At 46.1% G+C, this 17,579-nt stretch overlaps 1 protein-coding gene across 5 annotated transcripts in view; it reads right to left on the bottom strand.

Annotated features, from left to right (window-relative positions):
* The window catches only part of LOC115335127 (discoidin domain-containing receptor 2-like), a 63,407-nt gene that overhangs the window by 29,535 nt on the left and 16,293 nt on the right, over positions 1 to 17,579 (bottom strand). For 3 of the 5 annotated variants that reach the window (XM_030000379.1, XM_030000377.1, XM_030000378.1), the window contains exon 2: positions 4,755 to 4,892. In XM_030000379.1, the coding sequence (XP_029856239.1) occupies positions 4,755 to 4,818 (64 nt within the window). In that variant the 5' untranslated portion in view covers positions 4,819 to 4,892. Of the gene's footprint in view, positions 1 to 4,754; positions 4,893 to 16,806; positions 16,978 to 17,579 lie in introns of those variants that run through there. The other 2 variants (XM_030000381.1, XM_030000376.1) reach the window with 1 other exon arrangement.

Below are 17,579 nucleotides of genomic sequence, written 5' to 3'. Positions count from 1 at the left end.
ACTTCATAATTACCATAAACTGAAATTGTAAGTAATGAAATACACTCACAGTTAATATCATTCAGCAGAGTCCTGGCAAGGCAAAAACTTCACAAAGAAACATTTTAAGAACATGAAATCCAAACCATACTAGTGTTACTGGTTGTACAGACCTATTTTACAATGAAAAATTATTTATCAATAATGATGCAACATAAAATGGAAGTATTTGTTAAAAGATTTTTCTCCTTCTGGAATAAACTGGATGCTTGACTTGCATTCAAATAGGAACAATTATTTTCACCAGTTCAGTAACAAGTGAGAAGTTAAACAGCTTCTATTACAGATGACTAGACTAGCTTATGGAAACATCTGCTGTGTCGTGTCACTGCAGGTTAGAGCTCACACTTGAGCACAAGCCCCTGACCATCCACACTGCCCCATCCTAGTCTGTTCCCTGCCTCCAGCCTCACATGGAGCAAGCATTTCTCTCCAGGCTTGAGAAGACTCTTAAACTTGGTACTGCCAGAGAGTACAGACACAACTGGCTCAAGCCACGGAGCTCTACAAGCTCAATACGGCTCACTACACCAGAGACAGTGCAGATGTAGCTTACAAATCCAAGCTGGCCAAGCTCTCTCCCCTGACACAAGTTTTTAAATATGTCTTGGAGTATTAGAGATGTTTCAGAAAACTCAAAATCTTAATGTGTTCATTAAGGCTCAGTATTCAAAACAGGCAAGCAAGTTATTTTTGTCAGACTGACATCAACAGGAGATTTAAAAAGAAAGTTATATGCGATTAAATCATGAAACAATTAAAACGCAAAAACATAGTCAATGGCAAGTCCCAGAAAAAAAGGAAATGGGACTTTCCTATAGATCTTTCTTCTTTGTCCTCTGAGCTCACAACAGCCCCAGCTCCTCCCCTGTCTGCAGTGACAGAGACAAGTGCCAGCATGTGCTTCAGTCGCTCCAGAGTGGCATGCATGCCAGTTGACATCTTCACTGCTGCGCTGCCTGCTGCCATATCAGCAGTTCCGCCTGCCTTTCCCTCAGCGAGGGCACTGCCTTGGGTGTCTTCCTCATTTCTGTATCTCAGGACTGCTACCCTTGTACCAAACCTGGATAAAGCTGTTCACCATGTTCAGAAGCTACAAGAAAAGATAGAGGCATGAAACCCACCTTGTTGTTACCACCACAGAGAATAACAACCACAGGCCAAATAACTACCTGACAGATTTCAATGTAGAAATGTTTGCAAACAGAGGTTGTTTCAATAGGGTTTGGCTGCAGCTATTGTCAGGCTCAGTACCAATGAATGTGTGATGTTCTGTATATTCCTAAATAATGTTGTAAAGGAGATGGGTGCTGAGGTGACAATGTTTGCTGATGATATCAATTATTTAATATAGAAAAAAGCAAATTATGGGAATACATACAAAAAACTAGAAAACACCATTACACCACCGTCTGTATTCATGGTCAGATGCCAGTCAGATATGGAATAGAGCTCTGTCATCACTTAACCCCAGCCAGCAATTAAGCACCACACAGCTGCTCACTCACTCCTGCCCCACCCAGTGGGATGGGGGAGAATCAGGGGGAAAAAAAAAAGTAGAACTCATGGATTGAGATAAAGACAGTTTAATAGGACAGAAAAGGAAGGGAAAATAATAATAATAATATACAAAACAAGTGATGCACAATACAATTGCTCACCACCTGCTGACCTGGTGCCCAGCCAATCCCCAAGCCACACTGTCCCCCAGCCAACTCCCCCCAGTTTATATACTGGGCATGATGTCATATGGTATGGAATATCCCTTTGGCTCATTTGGGTCAGCTGTCCTGGCTGTGTCCTCTCCCAGCTTCTTGTGCACCCCCAGCCTCCACTGGCAGGTCAGTATAAGCAGCTGAAAAGTCCTTGACTTAGTATAAACACTGCTTAGCAACAACTAAAGCATCAGTGTGTTATCAACATTCTTCCATCCTAAATCCAAAACACAGCACTATACCAGCTACTAGGAAGAAAATTAACTTTATTCCAGCTGAAACCAGGACAAGCTCTTACTCCTTCCTTCTCCCATCAAAGGCAGAGAAGGCAACACAGATTATTCAAAACGAAAGATCAGCAGCCTCACCATTACAAAAGAGATTACTGAAGTGCAGTATGACAAAGATTATTTATATCCTGAACAATTACTCACTGCCTCTCAAAATACCAGAACTAGGAGGCATCAAAAGATCAGGCAGCAGAGTTCAAAAACAACATATGCATCCTTAACCTATTAAGGCCTCCGAATGTCAAAGGTTCACATGGGTTCAAAAATCAGCTAGACAAACTCACAGCTAGCACAAGCAAATACACAAGTGCTAGCTCAGAAAGCTCCTAAGCAGCAGACTGCAGTGAGCCAAAAGCATACCTGGGGTAAAGCACTGCTGCATGCTTGCCTATCTGTGCATTCTTCTAGAACCAGCAGAGATGGGACCCTGCTGGAGTCAGGACACCAAGCTGGATTGCCCTCTGGTCTCACCCAGAACATTAATTCATATGTCTGAGGTTTTTTAAGAGGCCTGTTTACAGAAGAATTCACTGGAACGTAGCTGGTGTCTGACTGGGATCAGACATGATGATTGTGGCTGCTGAAAGCCAACCGAGAACTCTAACCCTGCTCTGATACTGAACAGTAAGTTTCGTAAACCAAACTAGCCTCAACTGTGCACTCTTACCTGTCCCATCACAGACCAGTACTATCTGATCTATTGCTGGAAAGCTAGTATGTTGCTGAACTATGGGTAAATATCTGAAGATTTTCCAAAAGGGTGGGGTCATCATCTGAAAGCAGAAAGTGTTTTTGTGCTTCTGCAATAGGAGTCCTGTTTGGTCACACCTTATTTAAAGGTCAAGTGCACACCCTACAGCAATGCCTGACAGAGAGCTAGCTAGTTGGGAAGGGCTCCGGGGGACGGGGACTTACTGCAACCCTTAACAAAACTCATTTGTTCACAAATCCAGGGCTGGCAGATGGAAGCCAGAGTGTCCCTGGCATCAAGGGATACACTCTACGGGTGGCTGTGGCTCTCGCCAAAACAAGCAGCATGAGGATCTCAGCAAAATGCACATCCTCTCGAGCAAAACCATCCTTGGCTTCTGTTTAGGTGCCACCAGACTCCTGCTCAGATATCACTGACACTTTCCTAAGCACTCATGTCATGCAGACAGGATACATTGAAGCTCAAAAAAGTGTTAGCTCACCTCTCTTAGTGAGGTCAAACAACTGATGCTAGGCAAAAGGACTCCACAGGATCTTTCCTACATAGGTCTGAAATCATCCACAAAGCAGTCCCTTCAGTTTAGAAGGCAATGCAGGAGGTGCTTCAGACCACTCCTGGAACAGATCAGGAGGTCAACATAATCAATGGAGCCTGTAGGCATCACAGCCGAGGAGCACCAGCTGGGCTATGGGTGTGCTGGAGTCTGGCTGGGAACAACAGGGAATGGCCCCTTGGGGCAGAGAGACAGCTGAGCAGCTGTGGGAGCTGAGAAGGCAAAGCTGCTTAAGCCAGTCACAGGCAGTACTGAGAAGTGTGAGCAAAGCTACATGCTTATTTCTTGGTGGAAAAGATTACTGCAGGAGGGTGGGACCACAGCACTGTGCTCAGAGCCCACCCCACCTTCCAGGATCTGGTGGTGGGGGAGCTATTCCTGCATATTTAGGTGTGCTAACTTCCGTATTTACCACCACCAAAAGGAATCCTCATGTGACTGACCCTCTAGCTGCCACCTTCCCTCTTCCTCCACTAGGTTTTAACCGTTAGAAGCAGATGGCACCCCAGTTCAAAGTTGGACATCGGAGGGATGGTGTACAGTGCAGGGAATAGCTGTGTAACAGGGGAGCACAGGAGTGCCTGCTGAGCTCCCTCACAGGCCTCACTTCACTTCTAGCTGGTTGCAGCGCAACCTTAAACCTCTGCAAAGATCCACAGGCTAAAGCAGGGTCAGAGCCAGACACAGTCAAAGGGCTCCAAACAAAGAGCCAGACCCAGCAAACAAAGGCCCTCAGGGTAGCACTGCTGCCTCACCATACCTTCAGCCAAGCTGGAAAAGGATTAGACTCGTTTATTTCACAGACCGTCTCCAGCTCAAACTACCTAATTAAGGGGATTTTTGCAATATATGCAGACCATTATCTTACTCATCTCCATCATGATTATAACTTGCCAAATGCTGTAGGATAAGAGGCCATGCCCTCCATAGGGGCTCAGGCTCATATCCCTGTCTCCACCCTGGCTTTGTACCCGGTAGGGTTTTCTACCTTTCCTTCCATACTTCTCTCTCCAGAACCCCTCTTGCTGGCTGGAGAGCTGTGGCTTATGCTTTGCTAACTGGTAATTTGCTTTCCACAGTGAGCACATTATCTCTGAACCAGTCTAGAGCCAGGTTTGTTCTGCAGATCACATGGTCGAAGTGATGAAGGGATAATCAGAACTCAGGACAGGCCTGCTGAGAGCACAGACCCTCTGGGTGGGCAAAAAAAGTAGTATATCCATGTGCCTGAGCCCTCCTGGCACTGTCAGGACAGATGTCCCACTCCAGCACAGCTGTCATGGAAGACTGGCCATCTCAGTCCAGAGGAGGACATTCAGGAACTACATTAGTGATTGTATTTACGTACATTCATATGCATTCACCATGAGAGCCAAAGAAAGGCTGAGAACAAGCATATGAAAAGTGGGAGATCAGAGTCCTCTCCCAGCCTGGCAGCTCCCTACCAGGGTTGACTTCGGTGCCAGATGGCTCGGGCAGTAAGGCCAACAGCAGCATCCAGAAGATCATGGTAGCAATCGGAGGTGCTGCGCAGGGTCAGATGGGTGCGAGTCCTTCAAAGACAGCAGCTGCCATCTACATTTCTGAAAGACAAAGCAAAGACAGAAGATGAGTCCTCCACAGACAGGACTTCTCCGTGCTGCAGACTTGCTATATTGTCATTGCCTGGTGATGGATTGGGCATTCTTCTGTGCCTTCAAGAGCGTCTTGACTTCAGCCCTACTCTGACCCACCACCTGATCAGAGGCTTAGTGAAGTACTAATGATTGCCTGACTACCCATACCATCTCTAAAGCTATTAATGTAATTCAGCTTTTAGGAGCTCAGCTGCCATGACTACTGTGTGGACATACTCTCTTAACTGCTCTTAAAGAAGTCCAATGCAAAGTAATCTCTCCCCCATCAATTCTTCACTTTCCTTACTATATTAACAAGTACTGAAGCTGCATCTACAATGAACCTGTATAGTCCAACCAGGCTCCCCAAGTGGTGCCTATCCACCCAATGCACACCTCTATCTGCACCAGCTGTGTACTCCAAATGGCCCAGTGGACACTCTGCAACTTGTCACAGAACCTTAAGATAAATGTCTAAAACAGGGCGAAAATAATCTCTCCCTACATGTCCACATTGCTGCCAAAAGAGCATGTGCACTCACACATGCGAGCACACTTAATTTCCTGTTTGGAAACAAGAAAAATAGCAAAGGGCTTAAATGCTGGCAATTTCAGTGGAAAGCCATGATAACACCTAAAGGAACACAAGGTCATATCAGCAGTTATGCGAATTCTGTGTGTCCTACAAAAAGCCTCAGGAGGTTCCCATACTAGAAGACAGCTTTACAGAAGGCAGGTTAGAGGCTCTGTCTCATACTGAAATGTCAGGAGAAAAGAAAACAGAACAAATCAATAAATGAAAAGTTGCCAGGACCAGAGGGTGTTTGCTCAAGAACCCTCAGAGTGGTAGTAAAAAGGCAAAACTGAATGTTAGGATTTGTTAGTAAAGGAAGAGAGGATAAAAAAGGGACCATCGCTATGCCAGTGCATACATGCGTACAAGAGCATCACATGCCATTAGCTCGGAAGATTTGTAACAAAAGGCTGTATTTTTTCCACCGAACATAATTAAACTGTACAAGTAGCAGCCATGAGTTGCCATGGATACCAAAACAATTGGATATATTCACAACAAAGATACACCACAGCTTCTTAAATCCAAAGGTAAAACCTTTGGCTCAGAAAATCCTCCCCCCGCCGCAGATTGCTCGATGCCCAGAAGCTAAATCAGGGTTAGAATCACTGAGGCTTGCCCTGTTTTTATTCTCTTTCCTAAGGATTTGCTACTGGCCATTGTCCCTGCTGGATTCCGTCAGAAAAGATGGCTCTGAGCCTGAAAAACAACTAAGGGCCTTCTTGGGAAAAGAGCCAAACATGCATGCAGGAGGGGAAACTAATGATTGGTGGATGCTGCCCAGCAGTGCTGTGCCCAGCCATCCGACAATGCAAACTAACCAAAAAAGACCTTAAAATTGCCAGGATCCCTCCTGCTTCAGCCACCTCTTGTGCTCCAGGTGAGTACCCTGGCCACAGCTGGGAGGAGGCTGTCGACAAGGTTCTGTGATTTTGTGGCATCTCAGGTGGAAAGTGTGCAAAAGCAAAGCACTGGAGAGAAAAGGCAGCCCATATCTCAGCAGGAGGGTCTTGCATTCAGAAAAGAGGTTTTGACCAAGCACTCTCAAGCTACATGTGCATCCAAGGTCACCTTCCCCCCTGAAATGGAGGGGGGTGATCTCTGATGCAAACACACCAATTCCCACCATCCCATGACACACTGCAAGTACCATGGAGCAGAGACTTCTTGCAGTCATGCAGAGGGACATTTTGTAAAGACATTTTTTCAGCAGAGTTTGAAGACAGACCTAGTGGAATTTAATCTATGCAGGGTGCTCCAGAGGCTCCCAAAGCAGGACTTGCAAAGGGAACTGCAGAGAGTTCAGCACTAGAGGAGACTGTCCTCTCATAGGATGTGATAAAGTAAAGTGTCATGAACACTAAGGCTTTAACCATGCTCCTGGAGGAGGTGATGGGAAACACAGCAGAGAGCTGTTTGGTGGTATATGGGGTGCCCTGACCATGATCCAGGAGTCTGCCCAAATCAGCTGGGCTATGTGGGTGTAGCCTGGGCTAGAGAAGATCTTTCCCCTGGGTCCCCATGCTGGACCAGCCACCAAACAGAGCTGCAAGTTGCTGAGAAGACCCTGGCAGGAGAACAGCAGCTTGAAGACACCTCCCAGGTGACTTCTCAGCTGGAGGTTTAAAAGCTGCCAGCTGTATTGGAGTCCTCAGATGGCAGAGGATGAGCACACTTACACTCCACAACTCATCACCCCCTCGGGGCCTAGAAACAGAGCCTGGCAAAGAGGGAGAGGATCAGGCTAGCTCCCACCAAAAAACACTCTTGGATTTCCCTCTAACTTGGCCAGGGTTAAAGAAAAGGGGAGGCATACAGCACTGAAACAGCAATTATACATGGCTAGGTGAGGACCGGAGCCCACTGTTGAAGCCAAAAAAAACCCCCCAGAAAAACAGACAGACATCACTGTAAGCATTCAAATGTCTTGGCTTCCCATTTGACCCAAAAGCCCAACAAAGAAGGATCAACAGCACGGAGGCAGATGCCTGCAGCAGAGCACAGGGATGAAGTAACACCTATCCTCTGCTATCAGCACAGATCTCACAGCCCAGCTTGGATCAGCTAGCACCCTGAGTGAAAAGTACTAAGCTGAATTTTGGTGTAAGGGTTTTGTCTGTTGACAAAAGAATAATTGTGCTAAGTTTGTCATCGTCTCAAAATGACTTGCAAGCAAATCATGTCAACAGCCACCAATGTCACAGCAGTAATAATGTGATGTGTAAAACAAACAGCAACATTATCTCATTTGACCAGGTACAGACCAAACACCATAATTTAAGTGCCCATTTGCATTACGCAAAGCTCACGCCCTGTTCTAAATCACACCTATTGTATCGCCACATAGCCAGTCACATCATTTAACCACTGGAATACAGCGATCAGAATGTAAAAGGTAACAGGAGCAAAGAGGGAGTGGGGTGGGGACAACGGAAGTCACACAGAGGTGCCCAAGCACCACTTCAGCTCCTGCCACTGAGCCAGCAACTAGTGCTGGAGGAAAGGTATGGGCTGGGGTGGCACAGACAGTTGTCTATCCCACCCTGCTGCAGCCAGCACCCTGTGAACAGGGGGCTTCTCAGGACTTGATAGGCACGTGGAGCTTAGCAGGTCAAGCAAAAATGGTGTGGCTTGGGGGAACTGCAAGCCAAAACTGGAAGATGTGGCCATAGAGACCAGCCTGGCCTCCAGGAAAGACACAGAAACCTTCAGAGCTGGCTCTAGAGCTCACCTGTCTGCAGCTCTGTGCTAACAAAAGCTGGCTTTGAATTTGGCCCTTGCCTAAGTAGCATCCAAGATGAGCAGGATGAATCCCCTCGAGATGCACCTATCTCCACTGATGACACAGGGAACCTAAATGGCTGGCCTGGACTAGCCTCATCATTCCCAGGTGGCCAGTCTGGAAAGACAAATCCTCACCTTTGTATGTGGCAGTGAGTAAGTATTTACAGCAGGTCAGCCATATGCAGGAACCCCAGCAGCTGAGTTCAGGCTGTGCTGGACTTATTCTTCCTACCTCACTTGGTTCCTGGTCCTGGACCACCAAAGTGCATGTTTGGGAGTCCCAGGAGAGGTGCTACACACAGGGAACAGTGTCATTTCTCATCTTCTCATGCTCTACAGCAGCTGTTGTTCTCTTGGGCAAGGTCACCAAGAGTGTTTTTTCACCCTTGTCTCATAATTTAGAGGAAATTCAGCTCCACTCAGGAGCTCGTACTGCCAGAAATCACTGTTTGAAGAACTACTGATGTTGATTTCTGCTAAGTCTAAATCTCAGCTAGTAGTAGATTGGATTCCCAAACTGCACAATTCCCAGCACTAGAACACACCGGAATATACTTCTAAATACAAGCCTCTGTACAAACTGCTTGGAAATCATCTGCCTAATGATTTTTTCTGGGTAGACGACTTGATACTTTTCGTTGTAGCTCTTTCAGCTGCATTAGAGTCCCTTGCTGTACTTATGCCTTTCTTCCTGACCTGCCCACACATACACAGAAAGTGCCAAAACTACAGCACAAGCCCAAAACCAGCAAAAACAGGATTAGCAACATCCTTACAGAGGCAAGAAAGTGTTAAACTCTGTTCTCAGGACTGAATGGATCAAGTTGCTAATTGCTAACAGCTGGCTGCAGGAGAATAAAATCCTGTTACAATCATTGCGAGTGGAAAAAAAAAATCTACTTGCTGAAAAACTCAAAGAAATGCAAAAGAGGACAGTTCTTCCCGATATACCCAGCAGATACCATGTCTAAAAAGCCAATCCATCTCTCTGAAGAGAAACAGCTCATTGTGACCGAGCACTGTCCCCAGCGCAGCACGGGGCCTGCAAGCAAAAGCACAGTGGGCACAGGAGGGAGCTATTCTTTAGTGATGTGCATGAAGAAGGTGGGACTTGGAGCTCCTCCAGGTACTGTTCTCCCTCCAGAGATCCATTACGGAGGTCTGGCATGTTTGCAAGCCTCTCTAGATCCCAACTGAAACAGGCATTTGTTTTAACTGGTTCCTTCGCAGATCATTACCTTGGAGTGGGACCTTAGGGTTTGCTGCAGGAATCCCATTACAGATGCCCAACACCATGCCAAGAAACTCCATGGTCATGATCAAGACTCATAGCTGTGTGTATGATGCACTCTGTATGTATTACAAGAGGATCTATCCTAAATCAAAGTATGCTCAGAAGAGGTTCAGGAATGGTCAGGAGGACTGGATGGTATCTCCTAGCATTCCTAAAGGAATTCAAGGAGAAAGCAGCAAAGCTACTAATTGGGGCAGTATCTGAAGCCTGAAGAAACAGAGGCTGGAAAGTGTGATTTCCATTTTTCTGGCTCCAAAATGATGGTGGAACATTTCTCTTTGCTTCAGAATTAATCTGAGATACCCCAAACCCAGAAGTCTTCCTCTGGAGCCCATGCAGCTCCAGTTTGGACCAAACAGAATTTGCTGATGAAAATGCTTACAGAAAGGATTCTGATCACTTCTTAAAATGTTTTGCTTAGTTTACAATTCAAATACTTCTTGCTCCTGGTATCAATTTTGGTCTTTTAAGGGGGCTTTTAAGCCCCACTCATCTCCTCCCTATATATTCCTATTTACCATTAACAAAGATTCTGACTTTGCCACTTGGCTAGCATCATGCCAAGAGCGCACAGGGACAACAATCTCAAGGAAAGGCACTCTCTTCTAATGAAACCAACTGCCATAAGATTGGAAAAAGCAGAGCAGGGCTGCCGGCCTGAGAAGATGGCCACCCACTCCGGCAGAGCTGCTGGAGGGTGAATGGATGGGACCAGTATCAGGACAGCCATGCCGTATGTGCAGGAGCCCTGTGAGAAGGCGGCAACAAGTTTTCCCTTAGGTGAACTTGGAATCTGGTCTCTGTGGCAATCCCTAGATTCAGTCAACCAGGCAGCGTGGGGAGAGCTCTCTGAATGACATATGGATGGCACCTGGACAAACCAAGTGCAAACAGTGACACCAAATATCAACATGTTGGACAGTAACCAGGGAGCTGGGCAGGCCCAGCAAGATCCTGGCATGAAGCGTGAGGCTGCAACAGGAGATCTTGCATATAGGCACCAACAGAGATGGTCAGAAAGAGCAAAAACCCATGGCAATGTTAGGAATGTGGTGGGAGACATAGGGCAGGAGCAGTGACACCACAAAGGGATGTCCAGAGCAGCAACAAGGCTGGACAGATGAAAGCAACCAGATTTTAGGTGAAAGGGTTGGGTTAATCAAGATGCGAGAAGTAAGGCACAACAATGGGAAAAGTGAGACAGGAATAGGCTCCAGCATGATCTTTGAGGCATTAGGAGAGGCATCAGGCATTAGGAGACCTGTCACAAGAGACACAAAAGAACACATGGGGCTAAGAAAAGGACCACAACATTCAGGAGTGGCACTTGGGGTGGGAACAGGGACACCACAGAGCTGGGTCTAAGGCAGTGGCAGAAGAATGGGAACATTGAGGTCTGGGTATACTTTGTGGTCACCCTCTTGAGGGGTGGGTGATAGGACTGCCTGGAGGCTGAGGAGGGTTTGAACCTTGTTTTCCGTGTTGTAGCCAAACATCTAATGGGGCTATTATGAAAAAAGAGACACCTCACTCTAGATTTTAGGAGAAAAACAGCATTCCAGTCACCTATGACATAGCCATTTAACACTGGGAGAAGGTTCAGCCCATGGACTCAAACATGAAGGAGTGCCTTACCTACAGCCCAAAGGAAGGTGCTGGTGTTTTTGCAAAAGGTTTGGAGACCTGCAAATCCTCCAGCATTTTCCCATTGCCTGTTGGCCAGTCCCACAGGACTGGGGTGTCTTGTGTTTGTGAAACAGGACAGAGTACTTTTGTCACAAAACCAGACTAAGGGATAAATGAACAAATGTGATTTAATCCATCGAAGTAACCAGGCCAAAATTAGAAACCATTACAAAGGCAAAGCCAAAGATAAGGAAATGCAAATTCACTATACTAACAGTGGGTGGTTCTTGGCTCACCTAATCCAAAAACATAGCTACCTTTTCCCACCAACCCCAGGGCGGGGGTACTCTGTGCTTCTTTCACCTGAGGAACCTGGAGGTACTTCCCACAACCCAGGCAGACCTGCCAGGCATGCCACGACTCTACACAGGATATGAATGCACACCGTCCCCCAGGAACCCTAAACTCAGCAGCCAGGGCAGGGCAGGGGGAGTCTCACGCACTGCAGCAAGCACTCCAAAATACAGGTCCTCTCAACTAAGGGGCAGCCTCCAGGCTCCAGTCCCACTGTTTCTGTAATGACAGAAGTGGCAGGAGAACAGATGTGCACGAACAAAAAGTTACCATTACCTCCTTTCTCCTTGCCAAGCAGCAGCAATCACTGTCCTTTATCAGAGCTTCCCTCCCATGCAGAACAGGCACCAGAGAGCACCTGGCACATTGACATTTTCACTCTATTCCTTACACTGGCATGTCTCTCCAGCCTTTTTTTTTTTTTTTTTTTTTTTTTTTTTTTGAGGGGGTTGCTTACTTTTTTTCTTTAAACTATCCTTAAAACATATCAACTACAGGTTAGCAATAGTCCTCTCAAGACCTACAATCTTCCACTGCGAGAGTCTCATATAGCAACCATATATATGACATGTTAACCACACAGATGACAGATGGAGTATTAAGAGCACTCAATCTAAACCACCTTCCTCCCTCCCCGTTCTCAAGGGGCTCCACCATAACCTTTTACTTAACTGTACTCAAACTTGCATTCAGAAGGAGATCAGGTTACTGAGTCACAGAATTATTCGGGCTGGAGAAGATCCTCAGGAGAGCATCTAATCCCACCTCCTGCTCAAAGCAGGGTTAGCACCAATTTCAGAGCAGCCTGTGCAGGACTTTGTCCAGCTGGGTCTTAAAAATCTCCAAGGATGGAGCCTCCCCCACCCCTCTGGACAACCTCTTCCACTGCTTGACTCTGCAGAGGGAAAACTTCACCCCTCCTTACGCTAAGGCAGAACCTCCTGTTATTTCAGTCAATGATCACTGTCAACCCTCCTGCTATGCACCACAGTAAAGAGCCTGTTTCTGTCTTCTTCATAATCTGCTCTTAGGTAGCCCAAAGCCTTTTCTTGTCCCAACTAAACCACCCTGCCTCCAACCACCTCCTCATTGAAGCCAAATTTCAGTATTACGTTACTTAATATTTTCTCCCAAGTCAGCACTTGTGAGACCAAGGCTCCATTCAGGCAGTGGGACAGCTCTGGTTGGATTTTGCTATGACTCCCACCAGCTTCTTCATGGGCAAACTAGGGAATAACTGTCCCGTACTGATGCCAGAGCATGGCTGGAGCACTACTCCATGGCCCCCTGTTTAAGGATTGCGTGGATCACATTCCCACTGGTAACTATTTTTGAGAGATATCAGGTGGCACTTTCTAAATCAACTTATTCAACATAGTACTGATCGGCAAAATGGAAACTGAGATACTGCCACCTTAGCACAGTGAGGGCAGGGACTGGTTACACTAACAGCAAATAAAGACCAGACACCACCAAACTGGTCAGGAGGGCGTTTCTCAGCTCAGAGCCCACCAGCTACCAGCAGTGGTGAGGCACCCTAGCAGAGCATGAAGGATATGCCAGAGATCAGACCCTGCCCAGGACAAGGGGGACCTGCCTTCACCGCTCCGCCCAGGAGCTGCCCTGGGGACCTGACACACTCCTGCTCCCAAAGCAGAGCCTCTTCTGCCTTCCCAGAGGAGCAGCATTGGGTCAACAGCAGGGAACTTCGTCGGGATCCAGGTATATGATGTCAACACAGTTACTTTTGGCAACTGGTACAGGAATCTCATTAAAAACCACCATCTGAAGACTTTTCGGACATGATCTGCTTTCCATCAGAGCACATGAATCACTGAGCATGTTCTTTCTTAAATTAGACATTGATTTACAAATGCACCAGCTTCCCCAGATCTCACTCTGGATGGAGGCTAGTCTCAACTGCCTGTTAGTTACCTGCTCCCACTCTATTTTAAAACACTGCTACAACATTTATGTATTCCCAAACTTCTGGAACTCCTTCAGTCTTCCCAGATTTATTACACATCAGCAGCCAGGATTCAGAAAGCTGCTTTGCCAATTTATTTAAAAAAACCAGCTTCCAATCTTGCTCAAGTTTCAAAGACTTCAAAAATGTTATCTTGTGTTTAGCACCCTCCCTTGTTACCAGTGCAACGGAAGGTATTTTGATATCTTCATAAAGGAGAGTACATCATCCAGCTTCTCCCTAAACACAGGAAATGTTTTACTTCTTGGTATTGTTATTAGCAATCAGTTGGGTTTTTTTAACCTTTCCCAACAATATAAACACAATTGATGAAATTTATTTTGTTATATAGATATTAAAATATTTCTCACTGCCCTGAGATATATTTGCTATGCTTTTTCAGTTATCTTTATAGCTTTCCTTATTAATTGCCTAGCTTCCAAAACACCCACTTTACAGTAACAGCTACTTATCTACAACTTTTTCTGCAAATCGCTCCAAGTGGATTCTTTTTAAAAGATAAAAGATGATTACTGGGACAGACTCTTTGCAAAACAAGAAAGGAAGCAAAGTCATGTACAGGAGCACATACTACCCAGCACCAAGCTGAGAAGCTGCTGGTTTTTGCAAGGGTGAAAGCCAAACTCTTAAGAGATGGTTCAGTGAAAATCAAACCAGAAACACTATTTTGGAACATCCACTAATTTAGCTGGCCATCTAGTTTCCATCAAACCACCACAGAAATGCTGACACTACCAACAGCTACGTTTTATGAGTTTTGTAAAATGTGTCTTCATATTCAGAAAACAAAAATTCAGTGCACCTGTCACTGGCACACAGACCTTGCCCTTAGCTCGAGGAGCACTACTGGCTCTGCTGTAGTCTTACTAAAAAAAGTTTATAAATGTGAAAAGCCATGCCATACATCCTCAAAAAGATACCAAACTTGAAGAAGCTTTTCCAATATCAGAAAGAAGCAAAAATTATCATCACTTACTGCATTCCACAGATTGAAATAAATCCAAATACCAAAATGCAGCAAGTGGAAAGTGTTACTGCCCTCCCACAGCACACTAGCCTGAACCAGAGGGGACAATGCAGGTTGTGTCCTCAGTGGGTATCATTTCTTCAGAGGCTGAGCAGAATATGCATCAGTGCACTTAACCAAGAAAGCAAAGTCTGGGTACACACAGCTGTCACATTCTGCTTAAGCAAACTTTGTTTACTACACAAGGTGGTTTTAAAGTTTAATTTATGAAGTGCCTGGCAAAGATGGGAGCAGTGAGTGGCAACACTTACAGATCAGCTGAAATAGCCACATCAAGCCTGGAGACTCCAGTGAGGATTTCCAGGCAGGTCTAACCATGTTCTGGTGGGTTTACTATTTACTAGTACAACTCTACAAGATAAAATTTAACTTCTCATGTACAGAGATGAAGTTTCCATTAACTAAATGTTCCAGCAAAACACCTAGCATGACTATAGACAGTTTAGAGAAGATCTTTGCTTACCACACAATGTATTTCAAGCAATCAAACCAAGTGTTTTGCTTATAAACAAAGGAAAAGACAAGAACACTAAAAAAGCTCTAGCAGCATTTCATAGCTATGGAAATCCAGAATGGCCGATTCTGATCAATTTTTCTCAAGGCAGACCAGAAAACAGGAGCCCACAGAGAAGTAGTAAGACTTAGCAATTACAGAGAAGGCAAGTAACTGTAGGAAAATCCTGGGACTGCCTGTGGCAAAGATGAGAGAAACTGGAGAGATGGGGGGGGGGAGAAATATGTAAAATAATGACACCTAGACCAAAAAAAAGGATCCTATTTACCTCTGTTCCATACTGAAAATGAACTGAAATTAAAAAACAACAAATTAAAACGGAGGAAATGAAATTCCATGGCATACCATGTGAATTAAGCCTCTGGGATATATTGCCACAGAGCAATGTGGGAGTAATTCAATAAAATATTGGAAGTGGATCTACAAAATAAGAACATCTGCAATTCCATTAGCAGAATAAAAGAAAGAATACACTGGATATAAATTTTCATCTAGCCAGGCATAAGCAAACCAGTAATTAATGTAACCAGAAAGTTATCTCCTACACAGGCAGGTTATTCCACATTTGCCTACATTCAAGCTCTTGGGCTTTCATGTGCAATGTGCCAAGCAGCCGCTGCCTGAGATAAGATGGGTGCCTGAGTAGGTGGGCTGTGATCTAATCCAGTTTGGCAAGCTTCACGTCTGTGTATAGAGATCGCGTTTCAGTTTTCAGAGGCTTATTGTGCAGCTTCTCAAAAAGAGAAACAACACTACCCACCTTTTTTTTTTTTTTTTTTTTTTTTAGCAGAGATTATCCTCTGTGACACAAAAAGGGCAGATGAAATTTCAGCCAAACCTATTAAATAAATACCTGAGGAACAGTGAGTGACCCTGGAACACTCCAGTGGAAACACAGCTATTTTGGAAAGTTCTCAGCACCTGAAACAATGGGTTTACTGGGGAAATAATCAGATTTTATGCAGAGGGGCTGCTACTAGAGAGGCCCATGATTAACCCTAACAACAAGGATTCTCAGGAGCAACTTCCTGCATATTCATACTCCTGTGTTTTAGGCTAAATGCAAGTCTGAGAAAGTTTGACAGTGACAAAAATTGCAGTAGGTGCATCAAGAGGGGACAGGGGAGTCTGCGTCTCCTCAGGAGACAAGGAGAGCGAATGCAGGCGACACGCAGCCAGAAAACTCGCACGGGGCAGGAGCCGCTGGGGCTCGGAGTGCAGGAGCATGTACCCCCCCGCTTTCCCACCATCCACAACCAACTCACTGCCAGCCCCAGTTTTCACATATCTGACTTAGCCTTAGCCCTGAAACATTTCAGGCAAGCATGTCTGATTGAGAGCTCAAACACCCCGGGCCTTCCCGGAGAGCCACAGCCCCAGAAACCACTTCTGACCGGGAGAACAACACCAGCCAGCTTCACATTTCTACCCAACAAAAGATCCCGCGGGTCCCAGAGGGCTCTGGGCATGCAACACAGCGAGAATACCCATGATTTGTGAACCCTCCCACAGCCGCAGAAGGAAAAACAGGGCGCAAAGAGCCACCATCTCCCTACAAACCCAGGGAGAAAAGCCTTCACCTCCCGGCACTGCCACCTCTACAAACCCCCCTCTGCTTCCAGCAAGTCTCCAAAAGCATTTGTGCTTTATCCAGCGACAGAAACGCGCGGGGGGAGAGCTGATCGCAAGCTGAGAGCCGAGTTAAGCTGGAAGGACCCTACCTGCCTTGCCCAGGGTCTGCTGAGCACAAGGAACAATTGCCATGTCTCTTTTGAACTCCATAGGTTGAGCCAGGCTGTAGTTTCGACATTCCTTGCAACTTTCCACCAGCACACATGATATGTTCAAACTTGAGTAACTCCTCCCTCTTCCCTCCCTCCACACACACAGACAGGCCCAGGAGATGGCCCTGCCTCTATCATCCCAGTTCCTATAGCAACTCCTGACCGAGCAGATGGAAACAGAGCTGTTTTCTAGGCAAATCTGCCTTCTTGGATTCCTCTGCTCTTCCCTGCTGTTGGCCCCTCCTTGCTCCAGTGCTCTCCCTAGGGGCTGCTCCGCTGGCACTTGGCCCAGACTTTGCCTGGAGGAAGGCCAAGCTTTGAATTCATTTAGTAAAACCACAACATAAAGCAGCTCTCCTGCTCAGGAAGCAGGGCCCGTGTAGTCCCAGGGGCAAGCCAGGCCCCGGCACAGCACCGCAGAGCCAGCTTGCACCTTCTGGTTTAACACGGCTGCCTGCACTCACAGGAAAAATCCTGGCAAGGGCATCACCACGCCGTGCTCCTCGCATTCATGCTTCACAAGCCTGCATCGTCCATGGCGGAAAGGTAAAAAGCAAAGACAGAACTAGTCATTTATTAAGCAATTCCAGCCGACAGGATTATTGCAACCAAAGAGCAGAGCAGGGCACTTCTCAGTCATTTGGACTTCCGAAGTCTTTCCTGGATGAGGGAGAGACCAGCAGTGACCATGGGGCTCAACCCGTGTTCAT

The sequence above is a fragment of the Aquila chrysaetos genome, chromosome 24, assembly GCF_900496995.4.
Source record: "Aquila chrysaetos chrysaetos chromosome 24, bAquChr1.4, whole genome shotgun sequence".
Classification (NCBI taxonomy): domain Eukaryota; kingdom Metazoa; phylum Chordata; class Aves; order Accipitriformes; family Accipitridae; genus Aquila; species Aquila chrysaetos.
Note: the sequence above shows the minus strand (reverse complement) of the source record. Positions and strands in the feature narration are given on the sequence as shown.